The sequence below is a fragment of the Diceros bicornis genome, assembly GCF_020826845.1.
Source record: "Diceros bicornis minor isolate mBicDic1 chromosome 30 unlocalized genomic scaffold, mDicBic1.mat.cur SUPER_30_unloc_3, whole genome shotgun sequence".
Lineage (NCBI taxonomy): Eukaryota > Metazoa > Chordata > Mammalia > Perissodactyla > Rhinocerotidae > Diceros > Diceros bicornis.
In genome coordinates this window covers 452,750-470,793 of record NW_026690901.1, presented here as the reverse complement: position 1 = coordinate 470,793, position 18,044 = coordinate 452,750, and the positions used below count along the sequence as shown (strand labels likewise).

Below are 18,044 nucleotides of genomic sequence, written 5' to 3'. Positions count from 1 at the left end.
GGAAATGAAAAACAATATCTAAAATAATTTCAAGAGACCATACCTTTCAGTTTATAGTAAACTAAAATTTTTATGAGTTGATTTCTCCTTATTAAAAACTATTTGTTTTAAATTTAGGTTGTAGAACTCAGATAGATGATTTAAGAGGCTCTGGGCATTTAGGCAGTTCTCAATTCTAAATCTCTCTATATTCTTTACTGAAATACATGGCTCATACATACCTCCTCTAACTGTTTTTTAAGATCAATTATTTCTTTTCTATATCTTTCCAGGAGAGCTTCATCACTTGATACCTCATTAACTTAAGGGATATTCTTCATAGACTGAGCAGTTCCGGCAAACTGGGAAAAAATACAAGAGAGTTAAGTGTTTGACACTGAAAAGTTAATTTACTTAATATTTAGATTCCTCGTAACTAAGTTTTGTAAAGAAAAATCAATACTCTTCCCAGGTGGCTTAATGCTTGTGAACACAGAGCATTCTATGTCCCTGTGACAATGCTCGTAATTTATCCTAGCTGCTAGTCTTCAGGAGAGTCAAAGAAATATCTTGATGACAGGTGCTGACAAAGAAACTACAAACACTGGCTCACTGGAATCCCATCTACACCTCAAAATCCTGTGCAAAGGTTCCTTCTACTCTAAAGATTTGCCTCCAGTCAAAAGACTCTCTCCTTCCTTTGATCTCTGTCCTACTTATTAGCCACTTTACTCTTAATCCATGGCAAGCATGTTGGAAGACAGGTCTTTTCTTCCCTATAAGACTATAAATTCTATGAAGCCAGGGACTCTATCTTCTATCTGCTTCTCTGGCAGGATTTTGATCCAGTGCTCAATAGCTATTTCAAGCAATGTTTCTTCACATATGAGTGTCAGAAGGAACTTTTATTTTGGTTAGGAAGCTTGGCCCTGAGCTAACATTTATTACCGATCCTACCCTTGTTTTGCTGAAGAAGATTGGCCCTGGGCTAACACCTGTGTCCATCTTCCTCTATTATTTTGTATGTTGGATTCCACCACAGCATGTCTTGATGAGCGGTATGTCAATCTGTGCCCAGGATTAGAACCTGTGAACCCCGGGCCACTGAAGTGGATCACGCAAACTTAACCACTATGCCACCGGGCTGGTCCCCAGAAGTAACTTTAAGAGGATATGTGTGGGGGACCATTAAATGACACTGAATCCTTCATTGAGATAGATAGTCTACTGACATTCCTCACTTTTCCTGTTTTAAAAAAACAGAAAATGCAGGCCTTAGGCTCAGAGAAATTTCAGACAATAATTCACTAACAGGAATTTAAGAATTATTTTGTTATAAATACACACCCACCAGTTTTTTGGGTCACCTTCTGTTTGTTGCAAGTGATAACCAGTTTTTCATTTATGGGATTGATATATAGTTTCCTTTTATAATAAGTTAAATTTAAAAAGTGAGTTATTTAAAGAAAAAATCAAGTCAATTTCAGTAAAATACTGAAGAACAAAATTGTGTAGGTGGCATATGAATGACTGAAGTTTGGGAAAATTAAGGAATGTTCTTTAGTAGACAACACATCAACTTTATTTTAACAGGTATATTATATCAATTAAAAAAACTGTACCTAATTTTAGTAGGTAATTTTTTCTTCTGAAAGATAATTTCCCCCCATAGTAAGTTGAGATAAAAATCAAACTCACTTGAAGAGTAGTCAGGGTTTCATTCAAAGACACTGGAATAATTGTGCAGATAATACACGTTTTTGCATTTCCTCCCAAGGAATTCTGGAGAATTCGTGTTAATTTGCTGTCTCGATAATTTATGAAAGCACTGAGTGAGGAACGAGTTTGGGAAGAAAAAAGAGTAAAACTTTTTATATAACAAACGTGGTTGGTTTTTAATGCAGAACCTTCAATTAACTACAGTTAAAAAATTGATTCTTTACAGGTTACACGAGGCCAAGCAAAACTACTAACTAAAAATATTCCATTTAATTTAGAAAGTAAACTTAGTAGGTCACAGTCATACATACAAGAAGCAATTCATGCTCATGGAATCACAGCAGCTTTTGAATATATGGGAGAAATCAGTACATTTGTTTGAGTGTCACTGAAATATCATAATTTTCCACCTAATGAAAAACGTTAATATTAATAGGTAAATGTACAATGGGATAAACTTACCCATCTTGTCCATCACTAAGTTTCTTGATCACTTGTCGCAAAACAAATAAGCTACGATTTATATTACAGCCTTCCTTGAGTTTCACACCTGCATTTATTAAATAAATAAATGAAACTAAAATTTTCCCCTGTACTAGATTATGAACTTACTTATCAGTAGGTTATGAGAGAAATTAGAAACTGCAGGGTCAGATGCTACAGTCTGGGCTTCAGATTAGATCTGCGCCCACCTTTATTACCACAGGTAGCAGGCGCTCTCTCTCTCTCTCTCCCACCTGTTACGTGAATCAGAAAGGCTCTCACCAGAGAAACAGCAAGAAGAAAAAGATGACTAAGAAAAGATTAAGGAGAGAAAGCCATGTCCTAAAAGAGGCCTGCTAACTCCTCAATTCAAATCTATTTTTCCAAACCCCCAAATATACGCAACTAATGACTTACAACCAAATTAGTTCATAGCAGCTCACAACCAAACACATTCTTATTTTTAAACTATTAATATGCCCACATGGCTCAAACAAAAGCACATGGAAAAAGCCCTCTCTCACTTTTATGCTCCTTTCATTCAGTTCCTGTCCCTCTACCGGGAAACCACTGTTATTAGCTTATTCTTCTGGAGATTTTTAGAAATACAAGTTCATATATATTAAGTTTTTCCCTTTCTTTTTTAAACAAATAGTAGCATACCATACACACTATTTTGCACTTTGCTTTTTTCACTTGGCAACATACCATATATCTTATTGGTAAACACTGGTCTTTCTCATTCTTTTTTATAGAATGGAATATCATTGTATGGGTCTACCAGAATGTATTCACCCAGCAGCCTGCTGAGGGACACGCAGGTGTTCAGTCTACCCTGTACACAAAAAATACTGCAAGAATCATTCCGAATAGCGATTATCTCACAGGTGCCTTAGTCAGCTATTGCTGTAATATTGCTGTTACCAAGCCAGCTTAAAACAACAGGCATTCATTTCCCATTCACAGGTCTGAGGAGCCACTGCTTTGGTGAGTACAGGCCATGCTCAGCTGAGTGTCTCTATGTCAGGCTGCAGAAAATTAACACAGAGAGAGGCTTGACACCTTTACGGTTCTGAAGCTTCCTATCCAAGTATGCTTTTCCATTTGTTTAAGTGTTCGGTTATGTCCTTCAGGTCTGTTTAAAGTTTTCTTTATTTTGATCTTGTGCAATTTTTGCTGAGTTTCTTCTCAGGTATTACATCTTCTAAGTCATTATTGTAAATGGGATCTTTTTGTACATTAAATATTCCAACAGGTTGTTCTATTATGAGTTATTCATGTCTGTACATTAATTTTGTACCCTGTCACCTTTCTGAATTTCCTTACTGATAATGGTGTCCATGGTACTCTCAGGAGCTTTCCAGCTATAAATCTCATACAGAGTTTTAGCATTTTAACTGATGCTATAGCAGCCCAAAGAATATAATTAACCAGATAAGGAAGCTGCTCTTTATGTTAAAGACTTTTTATCACAAAATTATCACCATTACCTTATTAGTTTCTAAAATGCCTGCTGCCATTTGTATTCTGTAAAAGAACAGCAGGACATTCAGACCAACATATTTCATGAGTTTTCATTACCTTCAGCACCTGTTTTTTCAGCTCTTTCCCAGCCTGCAAGATCAACCAAATTCTGTAAGAGAGGAAAATAAAACATTAGGAAGGGTAACTTGAAAATAATAAAATCCAAACTACCGAAAGAATGTTTTTAATCCATGGCTTATCTGAATACCCCGTGTTTCCTAGTCTCTCACCCCACTCTTTAGGCCTTCCCTTGTCTGAGTCTAACTGACCTCTACACCTTGTTCCTTCTTTATAACGCATCCTCTATAATGTTGCCAGAATAGTTTCACTTTCTTGCACCAAGTTCAAAATCTTACCATGGTGAACACAGTTCTCCACAATCTGGTACTTGTGTTGCTCTAGCCTTATTCCTGGCCATCTCTTACTCTTAACTCTGGATGAGCTCCTGACTATGCGCTCCACAACTCATGTACTGTTACACTTTGCCATTCCCTTTGTTTAGCTAGTTCTGACCTTCTAGTCCACCCCTACTCTCTATTCAGCACCAAAGGCACATGTTACCTTCTCAGTGTAGCTTTGCCAACTTTATCTTTTTTCCCCCACACCTTGAATGAACTGCTCTTTCAACTGTGTACCCAGAGATCTTTACAGATATGACTTATTATTATAGCCCTTACTGTGTTGTGCTAGTCATTTATGTCTCTGACTACACTGTAGCATCTTTAAAAGCATGGGCCTCTCTTTAATTTCACAAATTTTGCCGAAACAAGTGACCTCCTGTCCTGTTCCAGGCAGCATGTCAGGTGCTGGGACATGGCAGTGAGCCAGACAAAGAAGGACCCTGCGCTCAGAGAGCTCACATTCTGCATGGGGTGGGATGGGGGAGAAAGTCAGTGAGAGGAGAGAAAAAGACAAATAAGCAACATATCACCATGAGGGTAATACAGACAATTTAAACAGAGTGCCAGAGGAGGGAAGAGGAGAGGTCAGAGTATGTTCTTAGGATTGAGTGGCAGGAGAAGGCTTCCTATTTAGCTAAAATCTGCAGTGACAGAGAAGAGGAAGCCAGCCAAGCAAAGACCAAGGGACCCAGACTCCCAAATAAAGAAGAGCCAGCACACCCAGTCACAAAGCAGAAATGAGCTTTGTGTGTTCAAGAAAAAGAAAGGGCAGCATGGCAGCGTTGGTGAAGCAGAGATGGGACAAGACAGGGTAAGAGAAGTAGGAAGGGCTCAGATTATGTAGGGCTTTGTAGGCAAGAGTAAGAATTGGATTTTCTAAATGCAATGGGAAGCCATTAGAGGGATTGAACAAGAGAGTGACATATCTTGATTTAACTTTCTGAAGGGTCACCTGTGGGCCCTGGGTGGAGAACAGATTGCAGAGGGGCAAGAGTGGCAGCAGGAGCCCAGTCAGGCGGCTTGTGCAGAAATCTGAGTGGAGATGACCGTGGCTTGTGCTGGGGAGTGTGCAGTGGAGACGGTAAGTATGGAGGGATATCTTCTCTATTCTTTTCATCTCAGAGCTCAGCACTGTGCTCAGAACAGGGCAAAGGCTCAGTAAATATTCTTACTGCATTAAAAGGAAGTCAGAGATTTAAATTACTTCTCTCTGTGGAGACTTCCAGGGATAAGCAGGTCATTATACACTTCTGCTTTCTAGTCCTATCTCAGATACTTCTTTCCTCAAAATATTCAAAGAAATTTGATGTTTCTTGTACAGTATCTACCACAGATGACCTAGATACATAATAAAGGGGTGAAGTGGTGGTGAAGGCAGCATGAACTAAGGTATAAAGATGGGAACAATCATTAGTGTTCAAAGATACCAAGAGGTCCAATCTACCTTTAAGGGAGGAGCTCAGGTGGAGCAGAAGGATGTCAACTTAGACTGGTTAAGACTGGACAGATCTTGTTAAGGAAGTGATGCAACAGAAGTTTAGCCACATTAGAATTCTGTATATTGGACTGAAAAAGGAAAACCAGGTCGTGGAGGCCAGGTCCAGTGGAATGATACAGTAATTCAAGTGAGATGAGGACTTGGGTATGACACCCATGGAAAGCTAAAGGGTGGAATCAATAAGAAATGGCGATGATGGGAAAAAAGGGAAGGCAGAAAAAGATGAGGCAAAGCTGACTTGGGTTTCCAGCCTAGATGACCAGGATAATGCTGAAACTACTGGAAAAAAGGAATATTCACCATGGTAACAAAAAATAACTTGGTTTTAGTAACACTAAAGTTTGAGCTAACAGTGGGACACAGTTATAATCTTTAGGAAGATGTGAATGAGAACTCAGAGATCTAGATACAATAAAAACTCGGCTGTCATCAAAAGAGAAATGCTAACATAAAGTCAGAGGGCAAGCATGGGAAGTAAGAAAGGCCACAGAACACTCCTGTGTTGTTGTTAGGAGGGTAGGAAAAAGAAGCCACAGAAGCGAACAGGGAAGGATCAGAGCTAAGAGAACCTGGATATTATTCTCCCAGAAAGGCCAGGAGACATTCAAACCAAGGCCCCCTCCAAAGAGCCAGAAAACGACTCTCTGGGAAGACTGCATTCCAAGAAGATACCTAGAGTGAATGGGAGTCTGGAGGGTTGGACTTGATGGTATCTAAAGTCCCTAGATAATAGAGCATCAAAGAACATGAGAAAAGTCCAAAAATGGATCACTGAATAGGTCAAGAGTATTAAAGCTAAATTATTAAAAGTTAAAATTTCACTGAAATATCACAGGCCAGGTTTGGGAAACAAAACAGAAGTTAGGTTTTGTAGCATTTTTTGTTGTTAAATTAAAGCAGGACTAGACTATTGAAATAAATATTATACTGCGTAATAAAATAACTGAGGTGAACTAGAATTAGATATTTAATTAAGACTCTGACTTTTCAAAATCTAAAAGTGAATAAACATATTATAGATTTATTACTTTTTTCCCTGAAGTTTTCAAATCAAACAGAATAATCTTAAATCATATCCCACATCAAGCTAAAGAATTTAGTCCCTGAAGACAGAGAATAAAGCAATAATGGTAAGGAATAGGAAGGAAACACAAAAATGAGAGATAATTGATACAGTGCAGCAAAAAGGAAATGGGGGTTTACTTATATGGAAAGAAGGAATATTTGTATAATGCTTATATTCACTTATTCAACAAACAAGTATTGAAGATAAACTAGGTACATTGTGCTGAGGCTACAAAGATGAATGAGATATCACCCTTCTCTGACGGATTTACAGCATAAACATTGTGTTTATAATCAAAAATTTATTTTCTTATTGTACCTAAAAATGAACTTGAACATGTGATTTATTTATAACCATCCACGTAGGTATTTGTTGATTTCCCAAGTCTCAATTCTATTGGCTGAAACTAAATAAATAATAAAAAATATCCGGAGAGAAGTCAAGATGGTGGCATAAGCAGACTCTGAACTCAACTCCTCCTGGGGACACAGACAATTTACAACTACTCATGGAAAAATTACCCCTGAGAGAGAACTGAAAACTAGATAAGAGGAACTCCTGCAACAGAGGACAATCGTAATTGAGGTGGAAGAGGCAGAAACTCCCTTCTGGAGAGAAAAAAATGCCACCTTCACGAGCTGCAATGCTTCACAGCCACCCGGGAGCAGCCCAAAGGTACACAGCTCTCCCTGGAGGAGCGGGGCCCTGAGCCGGGGAGCGCCCCTGCTCTAGGCACTTCGTGGACCCAGCACAATCGAGGTGAGTGGCATAATATCTGACTTTGCCTCCTACTAAAACATTGGGGAGTACCCCCATAAAAGCTGGTTCACGAAGAAATTAAAACCGACGTTTAGAGGGCCCACGCGCAAACACACCCGTTTCAGAAATCAACATAAAATCACCAGAAAGAAAGGTGCACAGTGCTTTGGTGAAAACAGACTCACCTGATAGGCTCTGAGTGCATCTTAGTGAGAGGTGAGACCTCTCCAGGAACTGGGACATTGCCGGCGGCCATTGTTGTGGCCTGGTGTGGGCGTGCTGACACAGACACCATTGGAGTTCTCCCTGGGGCCTGCTAGCCCAGGGTCTGTCCCCCTACTAGAGCACCAGTTTAATCCAGCTCAGCCAGGGCAGGCAGCCCACCCTGTTGTTGGCCCCACCCAGCAACAAGCCCTCAGGCAACTTGTGGGCCTGCATACATTGGTGACTGGATTCTCTGCAGCCTGGTGACCGAGCCCACTTCTATGGGGCAGGGCGTTCACAAGGAGTAGGTGGAGAGTGTGGGGCAGTGGTGGAGTGTGTGGTGCGCCCACCATGGAGAGACTGGGTCCACTTCAGGAGGTTGCGCACATGGGCCAGGACTGTGTTGACTGTGTGTGTGGACCTGTGGGCGGTGGGGCTTGTCAGCTGCAGAAGACTTGTGCTTCCCAAAGACCCATATAGGGGTTTTGCCCCACTTTCCGAAGCCTGAAACAATTGGGTGCTCCCATGCCTGAGGCCAACCCCACCCAGCTGCAATCCTCAGAGAGCTGACAAGAGACTTAAAAGCTGGAGGCTTGTAGCAATTGTGAACCCCTGAGCCTAACAAACTGCCATGCTGGGGGCCTACTCACTTAAAAGAAATACTGCAAACTAAATGTGGTGTTAGAACTTGCAGCCAACTGTGCTGGGGCTTCCCACACCTGATAAAGAGACTGAAGTGCCCACAACAACTACATAACTCAGCCTCTCTGGGCGCCTACAGGGAGAACAAACATACCACAACAGAAGGACACACGTAGCCCACATAGCGGTCACTCCTGGAACATTGAGAACTGAGGGAAGCACACTGCAGGCCTGCTAAGGCATCACTTATATAAGGTCACCTATCCAAGTGCAGGGCATGTAGCTGACCTAGCTAATACACAGACACGAGCACAGGAAAAGTGGAAAAATGAGAAGGCAAAGGAATACCTTCCAAGTAAGGGAACAGGACAAAACCGCAGAAAAGGAACTAAGTGAAACAGAAATGAGCAAGCTACACGACAGAGAGTTCAAACAAAGAGTGTTAAGGATGCTCACTGATCTGGGGAGAAGAATGGATGAACTCAGTGAGAATGTCAAGAAAGAAATGGAAGATATAAAAATGAACCAATCAGAAATGAAAAATACAATACTAGAAATGAAAAATTCACTAGAGGGACTCAAAAGCAGAGTTGAGGAAACAGATGAACGGATCTGCGAGCTGGACGAAAGACTAGAAGAAATTACCCAAGCTGAACAGTTAAAAAACAAAAAACAGAATTAACAAGAGTGAGGACAGTCTAAGGGACCTCTAGGACAACGTCAAGTGCACTAGCATCCGAGTTATAGGTGTCCCAGAAGGAGAAGAGCGAGACAAAGTGGCAGAGGATCTATTTGATGAAATAATAGATGAAAACTTCCCTAACCTAAGGAAGGAAACAGACATCCAGGTACAGGAAGCACAGAGAGCACCAAAGAAAATAAATCCAAAGAGGTCCACACAAAGACACGTCATAATTAAAATGTCCAGAATTAAAGATAGAGAGAGAATCCTAAAAGCCCCAAGAGAAAGACAAGTTACGTACAAAGGCAACCCCATAAGTCTATCAGCTGACTTCTCAGCAGAAACCTTACAGGCTAGAAGAGAGTGGCACCACATATTTAAAGTGCTAAAAGGGAAAAACTTACAGCCAAGAATACTCTAGCCAGCAAGGTTATCATTCAAAATGGAAGGAGAGATAAAAAGTTTCCAGACAAAAAAATTAAAGGAGTTTGTCACCTAAAAGCCAGTGCTAGAAGAAATGTTAAAGGGGCTGATTTGAGGGGAAAAGAGAAGACCACAAATAGGAAAAATTATCTATTTCCATGATAAGAGAGTAATGGATACAAATGCACAAAAAAGAGGTTAGATATGATACCAAAAACATAAAATGAGGGAGGAACGGAGTTAAAGAGTAGAGCTTTCAGACAGAGGTCAAACTAAAGAGACCATCAATTCTGTATAGAGGTCTACTAAAACACTGAGAAAAAAAGTTAAAAAATGGCAGTAAGTACATACTTATCAATAGCTACTTTAAACGTCAATGGACTAAATACTCCAATTAAAAGGCGTAGGGTGGCTGTTTGGATAATAAAACAAGACCCATATACATGCTGCATACAAGAGACACACTTCAGACTTAAAGACACTCACAAACTGAAAGTGAAAGGATGGAAAATGTTACTCCACGCAAATGGCAATGAAAAGAGCGCTGGGGTTGCAATACTCATATCAGACAAAATAGACTTGAAAACAAAAACTGTAAAAAGAGACAAAGACGGTCAATACATAATGATCAAGGGAATGATCCAACAAGAGGATATAACACTTGTAAATATTGACGCACACAACATAGGAAAAGCTAAATATATAAAGCAATTATTAACAGACATAAGAGGAAAAATAGACAGTAACACAATAATAGTAGGGGACTTTACCACTCCACTTACACAAACGGATAGATCATCCAAACAGAAGACCAATAAGGACACACTGGCCTTTAATGACACACTAGAACAGATGGACCTAGTAGATATACACAGAGCATTCCATCCAAAAACCTAAGAATACACGTTCTTTTGAAATGCACATGGAACATCCTCCAGGGTTGATCACATATTATGTCACAATACAAGTCTACATAAATTTAAGAAGATTGAAATAATACCAAGCATCTTTTCCGACCACAATGGTATGAAACTAGAAATCAACTATAGGAAGAAAATCAGAAAAGCCACAAATAGGTGAAGATGAAACAAAATGCTACTGAACAACGATTGGGTCAACGAAGAAATCAAAGAAGAAATCAAAAAATACCTGGGGACGAATGAAAATGAAAATAAGACATGCCAGAATTTATGGGATACAGCAAAAGCAGTACTAAGAGGGAAGTTTATAGCAATACAGGCCTAGCTCAACAAGCAAGGAAAATCTCAAATAAACAATCTAAAAATGCACCTAAAGGAACTGGAAAAAGAAGAACAAACAAAGCCCCAAATCAGTAGAAGAAGGGAAAAAATAATAATCATTGCAGAAATAAATGAAATAGTAACTACTAAAACAGTAGAAAAAAATAATAAAACCGAGAGCTGGTTCTTTGAAAAGATAAACAAAATTGACAAAACTTTAGCTAGACTCACCAAGAAAAAAGAGAGAAGGTTCAAATAAGTAAAATCAGAAATGAAAGAGGAGAAATTACAACAGACACCTCAGAAATACAAAAGAATAAGAGGACAATATGCAAAGCTATATGCCAACAGATTCAACAATCTGGAAGAAATGGATAAATTCTTACAATCATACAACCTTCCAAAACTGGATCAAGAAGAAATAGAGAATTTGAATAGATCAATCACCAGTAAAGAGATCGAAACAGTAATCAAAAAATCTCCCCCAAAATAAAAGTCCAGGACCAGACGGCTTCCGTGGTGAATTCTACCAAACATTCAAAGAAGACTTAATACCTATCCTTCTCAAACTCTTCCAAAAATTTGAGGAGAGGGGGAAGCTCCCTAACTCCTTCTACGAAGCTGACATTACCCTGATACCAAAACGAGACAAGGAAAACACAAAAAATGAAAATTACAGGCCAATATCAGTGAGGAACATCGACACAAAAATCCTCAACAAAGGAGCAAATCGCATACAACAATACTTTAAAAAGATTATACACCATGATCAAGTTGGATATATTCCAGGGATGCAGGGATGGTTCAACATTTCCAAATCAATCTATGTAATATACCACATTAATAAAATGAAGAATAAAAATCACATGATCATCTCAATAGATGCGGAGAAAGCATTTGACAAGATACAGCACCCACATATGATAAAATCTCTGAATAACATGGGTACAGAAGGAAAGTACCTCAACATAATAAAGGCCATACACGACAAACCCATAGCTAATATCATCCTGAATGGTGAAAAACTGAAAGCTATCCCTCTAAGAACAGGAACCAGACAAGGATGCCCACTCTCACCACTCCAATTTAACATAGTACTGGAAGTCCTAGCCAGAGCAATCAGGCAATATAAAGAAATAACAGGGATCCAAACTGAAAGGAAGAAGTGACACTCTCACTATTTGCAGATGACATGATTTTATATATAGAAAACACTAAATAATCCACCAAAAAACTTTTAGAAGTAATAAACGAATATGGTAAACTTGCAAGATACAAAATCATCATAAAAAATCAGTTGCATTTCTATACACCGACAACAAAGTAGCAGAAAGAGAAATGAAGAAGTCAATCCCATTTGCAGCAAAAAGAATAAAATACCTAGGAATAAACTTAATCAAAGAGGTGAAAGATCTAGTACACCGAAAACTATAAAACATTGCTGAAAGAAGTTGAAGAAGACACAAAAAAAGGGAAAGATATTCCCTGCTCTTGGATTGGAAGAATTAACATAGTTAAGATGTCCATACTTCCTAAAGCAATCTATAGATTCAATGCAATCCCTGTCAAAGACAGGGACAACATTTTTCACAGAAATAGAACAAAGAATCCTAAAATTTATACGGAACGACAAGAGACCCTGAATAGCCAAAGGAATCCTGAAAGAAAAGAACAAAGCTGGAGGTATCACACTCCCTGATTTCAAAATATACTACAAAGCTATAGTAACCAAAAGAGCATGGTACTGGCACAAAAACAGACACACAGATAAACAGAATAGACTCAAAAGCCCAGAAATAAAACCACACATCTATGGATAGCTAAACTTCAACAAAGGAGCCAAGAACATACAATGGAGAAAAGAAAGCTTCTTCAACAAATGGTGTTGAGAAAACTGGACAGCCACATGCAACAAAATGAAAGTAGACCCTTACCCTACACCATACACAAAAATTAACTCAAAATGGATTAAAGACTTGAATGTAAGACCTGAAACTGTGAAACTTCTAGAAGAAAACATAGGCAGTACGCTCTTCAATATCAGTCTTTGCAACATATTGTCAAGCACCATGTCTAACCGGGCAAGAGAATAAATAGAAAAAATAAACAAATGGGACTACATCAGACTAAAAAGCTTCTGCACAGCAAAGGAAACCATCAGCAAAACGAAAAGACACCCTAAAAATTGGGAGAAAATATTTGCAAACTATACATCTGATAAGGGGTTAATCTCCAAAATATATAAAGAACTCATGCATCTCAACAACAAAAAAAAATGAACAACCTATTTAAAAAATGGGCACTCATATGATATTTGACCTTCTCCCTCTGACTTATTGGACATTGCGGGTATTATGGAAAGTGAAATAAGTCAGAGGGAGAAGGTCAAATACCGTATGATTTCCCTCATTAAGTAGTAGATAATAACAACAACAAACAAACACATAGAAACAGAGTTTGGATTGGTGGTTACCAGAGGGGAAGGGGGGAGGGAAGAGGGTGAAATGGATAATTCGGCACAAGTGTGTGGTGATGGGTGGCAGTTGGTATTTGGGTGGTGAACATGATGTAATCTATGCAGAAATAAAAGTAGAATGATGTACACCTCAAATTTATACAATGTTATAAACCCATGTAACTGCAATAAACAAAAAATTTAAAAACATAAAAATAAATTTAAAAAAATGGGCAAAAGACCTGAACAGACATCTCTCCAAAGAAGATATACAGATGGCCAACAGGCACATGAAAAGATGTTCACCATCATTAACTATCAGGGAAATGCAAATCAAAACAACAATGAGATTTCACCTCATGCCCGTCAGAATGGCTATAATTAACAAGACAGGAAACAACAAGTGTTGGAGAGGATGTGGAGAGAAGGGAACTCTCATACACTGCTGGTGGGAGTGAAAACTGGTGCAGCCACTATGGAAAACAGTATGGAGAGTCCTCAAAAAATTAAGGCTAGAACTACCATACGATCCAGCTATTCCACTGCTGGGTATTTATCCAAAGGACTTGGAAACTCCAATGCATAAAGATACATGCACCCCTGTGTTCATTGCAACGTTATTCACAATAGGAAAGACCTGGAAGCAACCTAAGTGCCCATCAAGGGACGAATGGATAGGAAGATGTGGTATAAATACACAATGGAATACTACTCAGCCATAAGAAACGATGAAATCCAGCCATGTGTGACAACATGGATTGGCATGGAGGGTACTATGCAAAGTGAAATAAGTCAGAGGCAGAAGGTCAAATAGCATATGATCTCACTCATTATGTAGTAGATAATAACGACGACAAACAAACACACAGAGACAGAGATTGGATTGGTGGTTACCCTAGGGGAAGGGGGGAGGGAGGAGGGCAAAAGGGATAATTAGGCACATGTGCGAGGTGATGGGTTGTAATTAGTATTTGGGTGGTGAATGTGATGTAATCTATGCAGAAATAGAAGTATAATGATGTACACCTGAAATTTACACAATGTTATAAACCAGTGTTACTGAAATAAACAAAAGTACCCCCATATTCCATCACCACTTTAACTTTCAAATGTGAATAAAAAAAAAAAAACCCAAACCCATTTGCTTACTGGTTAGGAAAGGCCTCAACTCCTACAGTCCTTACATCTAAATTGTAGGAGAAGGCAGCCATAAAAGAACAGGAAGAAAGATCTCTTGAATTCTTCCTACATGTTAACTAGTCATCTCGTGCTACAGATGAGAATAAACTACCAATTCATAGATGTTTTTGCCTATTTAGTTCAGTTAACAGTTCTTATGAAACCAAAGATCCAGCAGCTGAATTAAACTTTGCTTTGGTCTGTAGAGTACATCATCATGGTTCATCAACACTCACCAAATGGGACACCTTGACAGATCCTTCACAATTAGAGGGTTCATCTTTCTCTCTACTTTCCAAAATCTAGACAGAAATGGCAACTTGTAGAAAAATTAGTGTATTCTTAATTGGAAAGACCAAGTAGAGAGAAAATTACCTACCATCCTAAAAATAGCATGAGAACGACTGCTTCTCTGATTCGTTTTCGTAACTCTATAATGTCTGTTCTCTGTAAAAATGAGTCACATTTCAGCTGCATACATTAAAATGCAAAGAAAAACATTAACTTTTATTTTAACTTAAGAAAGAAAAGTGTGGTTTGAAGCCTAAATACATTCAACTGAATAGTTTTTACAAATGTTTTGAAGAAACACAGCATAAAGTCTTACTTTCTCCCTTTGTGATCCACTTCAAAGCCATTTCTGGTGTATAAACAACTTCCTCTGTGAGATCACCCACATACGGATTCCTCTGAAACAAGGTTAATGATTGGAAGAGTAGAGAAATAGAAGTCACTTAAAAGTTTGCATCTCAAAAAGAATGTGCAAACTATTACAGCATTCATTTGTGGAAGGTAAAAGTGGGCAATGGGGACCATTACTCTGTAAAAAAAATAACAAGTAAGCCTATGATATTTACAATTTATTTCCTATACCAAAGCACACCAAATTCTAACTTCATCTTATTCTTTTTAGACACTTACACAAAGGTATTACAGCTGTCAATATTTAAAAACGATACATATCCCTTAAAAGATGAGCTCTATGAACACAAGTAAGAAGACAAAAAACAAATCACAGAAACAGGAGACACTTTAAAAAATATGGAAATTAAAGGTAAACGTTCATGAACAATAATCTCATTAAGTCAGTCTATTTGTTGAGCCACTCTCTTAACTCTGTTACTCACACTGAAGTCTTCTCGAATTATTAAAGGTTTCATTTTTTGAGTGTCACAGAGTAAGTCTGTAATGGTTTCATTGTATATCTCCATGTAAGACACACGTAAGAGAAATTCCCTATCAGGAAACTAGAATAAAAAATATGTAAAAACGTCAGAGATCATCCAATTACGAAAACCTATTACTGAATGCTTGTGTGCTCTTATTAAACATTAAAATATTCTTTGAGAAGTTATCTTTGTAAAATAAACAAAAAACAAAACAAAAAAAGCCCCTATGGTTCTACATCGAGAAAAATAAACACAAATATAAATGCATTGTTTTGGAAATAATGAAAATATAGTATTATAGCATTAGAAGAGGAGAGTGCCTAGCCCAACTCTTTAAGCTTAAAATAAAACCCTACCAATAGATGTTCAAATAAGAACCTTAAAAATCATCAGGTTGCCTATCCTGGTCTCCTAACCATATCGACCCTCTCCTGCTCCTTAATGATCACTGGCAGCTATTCAAAGGCAGTGATAAGACTTCTTGTTTCTCAATGCCCACTTTTTAGCAGGCGTATTACTGCTTCAGGATGCAAGGGAAAGAATGAAAGAAGTTTAAGCTCTATAAAGTCAGTTTGTGGGGAAAAGTGAATCTATGCTCTGCCTTTCTTCTTTCCCTGTGGATAACCAAGAGAGAACTGTAAGCATACTTCCTTTCACCATGAGAAGACATTACTACTTTTACCTGTATGTACTAGAAATTTAGCTACTTACCTTCTTAACTTTGTTGAAAATGTCATGAATTGCCCTGGGGATTATTACTAAATCATCTTTGGAACCGATCATGGTATATGTTTTGCCTGAAGCAGTCTGCCCATAGGCAAATATAGTACCTGCAGAAACAAAACAGACACACGCAAGAATAAAAATGAATCTAGAGTGTGTAAAACTATCAATACTGTTGAACAGAAACCCAAGACTAAATAAAGCATTTCTGCAGTGAATACAAACCATTGTAGCTTTGCATGGCAGAGTCTATGATTGGTACTGCTATTTCTTCATACACATTTTCAGTCGATTCATTATTGAGAATGACACGATCTAAAAAAAACAAAAACACAGAAGTTAAAGCAAACAAATCAACTATGCATTCATTCTGAATTAGTAGTTGCCCAAAGAAATAAAATTGTCAGAATATGGTATGATAAAATATTTGTCGCAATATTTTCTTCAACTTAGTAGTCCTCTGAAAATACACTTCTCTATAAGGTAAAATGTGTTGGTTCTCACACACAAAAAAACACAAGTCAGTTATACTATGTGCTTTCAAGAGGGAGTAAGGCACAGTGGCTGAATGTGGGGGTCTGGAATCTGACTGTCTGCGAATCTTGGTTCTGCAAATAAGTACAAGCTGTGTGACTTTGGGCAAGGTGGTTGATGTCTCAGTGCCTAAATTCCCTAACCTGTAAAATGAATACATATTATCTTCCTTATAGAATTACTGTGAGCCTATGGTTAATACTCGGGAAATGTGAACTATTACTAGTCTTTGAGAAATTTTAGTGTTTATACCATGTCTAGCAAGAAGGCCTGGCTCAAACTAAACCAGGAAATGCAGACATTTGGAAGAAAAGTACTGAACGAAGCTGAGGGGTTACAGAGAATGGCCGGTTGGCTGGCTGCTGAAGGCTGGGTTTAGGGCAGCATTTGCACTGATGAATCCACTAGTCCAGGATGCAGTTTCTGTTTTTGTAAGTGCATCAGGAATGGACCACTCTTTCAGTGGTGGCCTCACATTAGAAAGCTTACAAGAATGGATTTGTAAATCAGGAGGGAAATGTACAGACCATCTTGAGAAACTCAGTGATGACACTGCTCGCACCATGACCACATATCTGCCCTTGTAGGTGGAACCATATGGAGAGCCAAAGTGCCATTGGAAAGCTGTTGGGGTCCTGATTTCAGAGCAAGGACAGATGGCAGGATTATTCAGATCTCAACGCCAACAGCTTCAGACAGGTGGGTGAGTCCAAATCCTTTGTGAGCATGCACGGCCACTGACAACCTATAGTACTTGAGTCTGAATGCCTGTGTATCCCTTGTTCTTGTTTTTCTAATCTCTAGCACACACTGTTTTACCTTTTTAAAAATTATGTTGATACTATCAAATAGTCTTTTAGCAGGAATCATTTTTTAACCTATACATCTTTGCTCCAAAGCCTTATATGCTGGGTTTCTAGTGTAACACTAACTCGACAACCTAAGCACTCGTACTCCTAAGGTTGTTGAGAGGACCTCACTGTCCTCTACGGTGCCTAAGTGGAAACATGGTAGTGTGGCTGGAACATAGATCTGACTCCCCCATCTGCTGGCTGTGTGACTTGCGTATCAGTTCCTCATTAAAATGGGAAGGTACATACTGCACAGGCTGGTTAGGAGAAATAAATGAGTTAATATACATGAAGTGCTTAGAATGGTGTCTGGCACATTGTCAGCACATATATGTGTGGGAAATCAATACACAAATCAGCCTAGCCAATGTTGAGGGCCTCCAAGTCCCTTTCTCCCAGCTGGTTCTCACTCATCCTGCAGGCTCCAGGGTAAGTGGTACCATTTCAGACACCTAGACTAGTTAGACCCCCTGCTACAAACTCCCACAAAGCTATGTCATCACGAGTGTAAT

The 18,044-nt window shown here is 38.7% G+C and overlaps 1 protein-coding gene across 1 annotated transcript; it reads right to left on the bottom strand.

Annotated features, from left to right (window-relative positions):
* Window positions 1-302: 302 nt before the first annotated feature.
* LOC131402146 (centromere-associated protein E-like) lies at window positions 303-16,274 on the bottom strand. The gene is made up of 9 exons (XM_058537047.1): window positions 16,136-16,274; window positions 15,383-15,502; window positions 14,863-14,944; window positions 14,635-14,702; window positions 14,492-14,557; window positions 3,763-3,814; window positions 2,161-2,248; window positions 1,678-1,807; window positions 303-341 (listed from the first exon to the last, which is right to left on the bottom strand). The coding sequence occupies exons 1-9, from the start codon at window positions 16,205-16,207 to the stop codon at window positions 303-305; spliced, it is 717 nt and encodes a 238-aa protein (XP_058393030.1). The 5' UTR covers window positions 16,208-16,274.
* Window positions 16,275-18,044: the final 1,770 nt, after the last annotated feature.

Coding starts and splice junctions, on each gene's coding strand:
- LOC131402146 (XM_058537047.1), bottom strand. CDS start 16,207: ATGATCGGTTCCAAAGATGATTTAGTAATAATCCCCAGGGCAATTCAT. Junction 14,558..14,634: donor CTCATGCTATTTTTAGGATG/GTAGGTAATTTT, acceptor ATTTCTGTCTAG/ATTTTGGAAAGTAGAGAGAA. Junction 2,249..3,762: donor TGAAAAAACAGGTGCTGAAG/GTAATGAAAACT, acceptor TAATAAATGCAG/GTGTGAAACTCAAGGAAGGC.